This window comes from Thalassophryne amazonica, chromosome 8, assembly GCF_902500255.1.
Source record: "Thalassophryne amazonica chromosome 8, fThaAma1.1, whole genome shotgun sequence".
Classification (NCBI taxonomy): Eukaryota; Metazoa; Chordata; class Actinopteri; order Batrachoidiformes; family Batrachoididae; genus Thalassophryne; species Thalassophryne amazonica.
In genome coordinates, this window is record NC_047110.1 from 117,492,849 (window position 1) to 117,498,848 (window position 6,000).

At 39.2% G+C, this 6,000-nt stretch overlaps 1 protein-coding gene across 1 annotated transcript in view; it reads left to right on the top strand.

Moving 5' to 3' along the window:
* Positions 1-3,762, top strand: part of lamb4 (laminin, beta 4) — a 320,650-nt gene extending 316,888 nt beyond the window's left edge. The window contains exons 34-35 of the mRNA XM_034175562.1: positions 2,212-2,365; positions 3,123-3,762. Of these exons, the coding sequence (XP_034031453.1) occupies positions 2,212-2,365; positions 3,123-3,256 (288 nt within the window). The 3' untranslated portion in view covers positions 3,257-3,762. The remainder of the gene's footprint in view (positions 1-2,211; positions 2,366-3,122) is intronic.
* Positions 3,763-6,000: the final 2,238 nt, after the last annotated feature.

Genomic DNA, 6,000 nt, shown 5'->3' on the forward strand with positions numbered 1-6,000 from the left:
ATAATTAGCTAAGATAGCTGAGTCAAGTGATGGCTTTTTAAGTAATGGTTTAATTACTGCCACCTTAAAAGCCTGTGGTACATAGCCAACTAATAAAGATAGATTGATCATATTTAAGATCGAAGCATTAAATAATGGTAGGGCTTCCTTGAGCAGCCTGGTAGGAATGGGGTCTAATAGACATGTTGATGGTTTGGAGGAAGTAACTAATGAAAATAACTCAGACAGAACAATCGGAGAGAAAGAGTCTAACCAAATACCGGCATCACTGAAAGCAGCCAAAGATAACGATACGTCTTTGGGATGGTTATGAGTAATTTTTTCTGTAATAGTTAAAATTTTATTAACAAAGAAAGTCATGAAGTCATTACTAGTTAAAGTTAAAGGAATACTCGGCTCAATAGAGCTCTGACTCTTTGTCAGCCTGGCTACAGGGCTGAAAAGAAACCTGGGGTTGTTCTTATTTTCTTCAATTAGTGATGAGTAGTAAGATGTCCTAGCTTTACGGAGGGCTTTTTTTTATAGAGCAACAGACTCTTTTCCAGGCTAAGTGAAGATCTTCTAAATTAGTGAGACGCCATTTCCTCTCCAACTTACGGGTTATCTGCTTTAAGCTGTGAGCTTATGAGTTATACCACGGAGTCAGGCACTTCTGATTTAAGGCTCTCTTTTTCAGAGGAGCTACAGCATCCAAAGTTGTCCTCAATGAGGATGTAAAACTATTGACGAGATAATCTATCTCACTCACAGAGTTTAGGTAGCTACTCTGCCCTGTGTTGGTATATGGCATTGGAGAACATAACAAAGAAGGAATCATATCCTTAAACCTAGTTACAGCGCTTTCCGAAAGACTTCTACTGTAATGAAACTTATTCCCCACTGCTGGGTAGTCCATTAAAGTAAATGTAAATGTTATTAAGAAATGATCAGACAGAAGGGGGTTTTCAGGGAATACTGTTAAGTGTTCAATTTCCATACCATAAGTCAGAACAAGATCCAAAGTATGGGTAAAGTGGTGGGTGGACTCATTTACATTTTGAGCGAAGCCAATCGAGTCCAATAATAGATTAAATGCAGTGTTGAGGCTGTCATTCTCAGCATCTGTGTGGATGTTAAAATCGCCCACTATAATTATCTTATCTGAGCTAAGCACTAAGTCAGACAAAAGGTCTGAAAATTCACAGAGAAACTCACAGTAACGACCAGGTGGACGATAGATAATAACAAATAATGCGTTAATGAAAATGCTAACCACTCCTCAGGTTCACACAGTAGTAAAATATTGAGTTAAAATTCACAGCAGTTACACTGAAAAACTAACAGAAGTATTAGACTGATAGAAACAGTAATACAGGAAACGCGGGAGCTAAAAAAAAAAAGCCGACCTAGCTAATGCAAGCTAACTGCTGACGAAAATGCTAACCACTCCTAAGAACAGTAGAAATTTAGTTAAATAAGATTCATAATAGATGCACTTAAAACTAAAAGAAGTGTTAAACAGAAATAAAAGAAACAAATACAACCTTGTAGAAATTAGAAGAGCGTCACAACAGCACACAGTCTGTTGGAAGCAAGTTGCCAGTCCAAGCAACCTGCTTTGTGGTGATTTCAGTGAAATTTTGATCACATTTCGTTGTGAGATGAACAGATACCTGCAGATGTGATCAGTCTGTAGTTGGCAGTGCATCCGTGAGAGGTACAAATATTTTATCAGATTTTGACTATATTTCTCAAAGTTTTATTTTTTCAGAGATTTTGAAATTAACTTCACATACATCTCAGAGCATCTAGATTTTCAAAAATTACACAGCAGAGGTTGATCACCCACAAATATCTATTTCTGGACCTCACTTTCATCACTGCATCTTGAGAGATGAGATGAGATTTATTGTCACGAGTGCAACAACAATGAAATTACGTTTACACTCCAATTACCTTAGACAAGATACAGCAATTAATCCACAATTATTACTTGTTTACCGTAATAATGGCACACATCAGAATTAAAGACAATGTTTGACATTGTTTATGTGCACTCAACTTGAAGCAGTCCGTCATCCAAATTGAGGTAAAGTGGGTGAAGGCCGCAGCAGGCGGGGCCTGCACCGCTCAGAACTTCAAGTATGAATTGAAGAGTCCTGATTAGAAATGTGGCCATATGTTTCTTTTCATGTGCAGTCTGGACAAATGAAGGTTGTGTGTCTCTGACAGCAGGTGAAGGACGTGCTGAAGAGGTTTGAGGTTTTAAAGCGCAACAGTTCAAACCTCACGCTTCAGGATGAATCCAGCAAACGACTGAACAACATCACACAGGAGGCCGAAACACTGAGGACACGTGTGGAAGACAAACTGAGACAAATCCAAGGTACCTGTTTGTTCCCTGAGTTCACACTCAGAATCACTAGTCGAAGCTCTGTTGTTTCAAGTTGTTTTAAGGACAGGTAACTTTCAGACTTCCAGCTGCGTTTCTGGTTGTGGTACTTTTTCCATTAGCCACTTGTTTATGGTGCTTTCTTCCACTTTCAGACTTTCTTTTGGTTCCTGTAGGCACACAAATCTGAACATAATTTTGACATTTTGCTCTCTGGATTCCTGTAACTTTGTGAACTCAGTAAAGTGGTACAGTGTAAAGATGGTATTTTGGGGTGTTTTTGTGTTATGATTGTTTGTCTTTTTCTGCTCAGGGTTTGTGCCACTGCACTCTCTTGTTTGTCACTCGGGTGCTTGGTGCTGGGCGGTTCCCTCTTGCTTTCCACACCCTGTTTTGGTTCCTTCTCTCACACCTGCTTCTTGTCACACTCTGTATTTAAGCGGCTCTTTTCCTCTCTCCTCTCTGTCAGACCGTTGTGCTTTATCACCTTCCCTTCCAGCCCTTCCTTCTGAGTTCCTGTCTTGATTGCCCTGCCATGTATTTTTGAACAATCTGCCTGTTTCCTGGACTATGCCTTAGCCTGATGTTTCTGTTACCGATGCTGATCATTGACTGTCTTTTTGTCTACCGAAACCTGCTTGGGACCTCAGTAAATGCTTCTGAATGCCAGTCACCTCCGTCTGAGTCCGGCGGTTGTGTCCAGTCATTTTGTTCACAAGAATCTGATAACTATATGATTCTGTGTTGCCAGATTTGGAGAACAAAATCCAGCAGCTGCTCATCAGGAAGCAAGAGAAAAAGGCTGAGGTCACCACATTGCTGGAGATGGCGAATGACCTTCGTCAGAATATCACCAAACAAACTGAAGACTATGTGAAATGCTAAAGCACAGCGCCTGCTACAGTACCACATCTAAAGCACCTGTTTTGCCATTCTTCTTTATCATATAATCTTTGGACCTTCAAAACGATTGTTCATGTATTGTGTTTTGTGCTTTAGATCTTCTCTTTGTGACAGACATTAATAAGGTGAATATAAGTTTACGTTTTCATATTGGTGAAAAGACGATTTCTTCTACTTCATACATTAAATACTCAAATATGAGTGGATGTTTTCCTCCCAGAAAATGTCACAATGTTTTAGTCCATTTTTTGGCTGTTAATGGAACATCATAGTCACGGCTGTTCACATGTTTTCTGATGAATGTGCTCGTCGTTTCCTCTCACAGCCTGTTACCGTACGGTCACATGAGCTCCACGTGGCAGCAAGCGACGAGCTGCCACTCACCTTCAATCAGAGCGAGCGTTTCACAGTGACAAAATGCAACCGTCACTATGCCGCCAGGGAGGCGGGGTCAAAATAAACAAAAAGTCTATTTTATATTGCAGCAGATAAATCCATATCATAAGATTCTTTCATCTTTTTTTTGGGGGGGGGGGGGGGATACAATCACCCAAATTGGCACAGTGGCACTTCTTGGTCTACTTTTTCCATAAAGCCATTAGTCAATTCCATGTTCAAGACGGTGGCTGGAAATATGTATTTTTAATCATGGTTTATTTCAATGTTGTACCTGTTAAATATTGTACTGTGGACTCGGGTTGGGGTGTTCACATTAACGTCACGCAATATTTTCATGCTTTTTAGATGGATTGCATATGTTTTCAATAAGTGTACCTGGCTACTGTAGAACGTGTGATAATGTTTGGGGTGTCGGGGTCCAGTGGTAGAATTTTTGCTTTTTAGCATGTCCTTTGGATGAACACTAGTTCTCCCCTGTGGGTGCCAGTCTTTGGGCACACCCCAGTAAATGGTGTGCCCAAAGTGTGTGTGCTAAACTACAAGTACAATTCACAGCAGTTACACTGAAAAACTAACAGAAGTGTTAGACTGGTCATAACAGTGATGAAAGAAACGTTGGGAGGAAAGGAAAAAAAGCCGACCTATAACCACCTATAACCACTCCTACCAATCACAACAGGAGGAATTTAGTTCAATAAGATTCACAATAGATGCACTTAAAAACTAAAAGAAGTGTTCAACAGAAATAAAAGAAAGGAATACAACCTTGTAGAGATTAGAAGGGCGTCAAATCAGCAAACAGGCCGTCGGAAGCAAGTTGCCAGATCTGTGAGCCAGTGTCGTATAAAACCTGTGTAACATCTTAATTTTGCTCTCTGAAGAACTTATTTTAAATAACCTCTTAATTTTGCTGTCTGAGTGACACACCAGTGACCAGTGTTGCCACAGTTACTTTGAAAAAGTAATCCAATTACTGATTACTGATTACTCCTTGAAAAAGTAACTTAGTTACTTTACTGATTACTCAATTGTAAAAGTAACTAAGTTAGATTACTAGTTACTTTTTTAGTTACTTTCCCCAGCTGCTGACAACAACCCTCTGCCACCTCAACATGACAATGATACTTGTTTTACCAAAACTCACTTTATAGTCACCCTTTCTTGGCTTCAATGAAAATAAATACTTGTTTTATAAAAAGTAAAATAAAGACCTCTTTCTTGACCTCATATTTAACTGTTGACAGCACTGTAACAGTAAAACTTGTCATTTCTAACCTACATTGTTTATAAATGTAACTATTAAATTCATTCTAACATTTTTCTAACATTTAAATTCTCTCTAAACATTTTACATGTCAAAATTATTATTTTAAGTAGCATTAGTAGTTGTAGTAAAAAAGGCTTCAAAACTGGACCTTTAATCTAGGGATGTTGTGGGGGGGGGCACATCCCTGCCCCACGCCCCCATTCCATCTGGATTCGCCCCTGCTTTGGCGTCTGAGCACAAAGAATGGATAAGATTTATTTATGCAGAAAACGTGACCAGATTTACAGGTAAGAACGTTTTATTGCGTTTTCACATCATGTGGTCCTCAGAAAGAGAGTTTAGGTGCATTTGAGTGGAAAATAGTGTTAGTTGACGCGTCGCGGAGGATCAGCTGTTTTTTGCAGCAGATACAGAGCGGCTCGGAGAAAAAAAAAGCATAAAAATGTCTTTGTAAAGCTCAGTGCAGGTGTGCTGTTGTCACTGTGCTTTAAGAGGTGAGGACGAGTCGTAGCTGTTGCAGAAAAACGCGGATGAAAAGCTCACAGTTCGCTTAAAGTGTGTAGTTCAGTCGAACCCCGACCTCCTGCCCACAGACCAAGTTTAATGCTGCTATCGACCCACAATGCAAAAATAATAGTAACGCACAGTGACTTGGAGAAGTAACTTTAATCTGATTACTGATTTGGAAAGATTAATGCATTAGATTACTCTTTACTAAAAAAAGTGGTCAGATTAGAGTAACACGTTACCAGCATCACTGCCAGTGACACAACTTCAGATAATTAAATCTAAAATTATCTTCCTTAAACTCAAACTGAAAGCAAATCTCTACAACTTGATATAAATGAATTAAAACTCTAAACTCCATCTTCCTGATGAAGTGGTGTAGAGGAGGAGATTCTTCAAAAGAAGACCTGAAAGTTCAGCTACAATTTGACAGAAAGTACATTTGAGATGAAAGACTAGATTTGATGTTTTGGTGAAAGAAACTTTTGTATTTCTTCATAATTGATGTAAATAAAGTGTTATGTGTCAGACGCAGGACGGAGAACTGACCAGC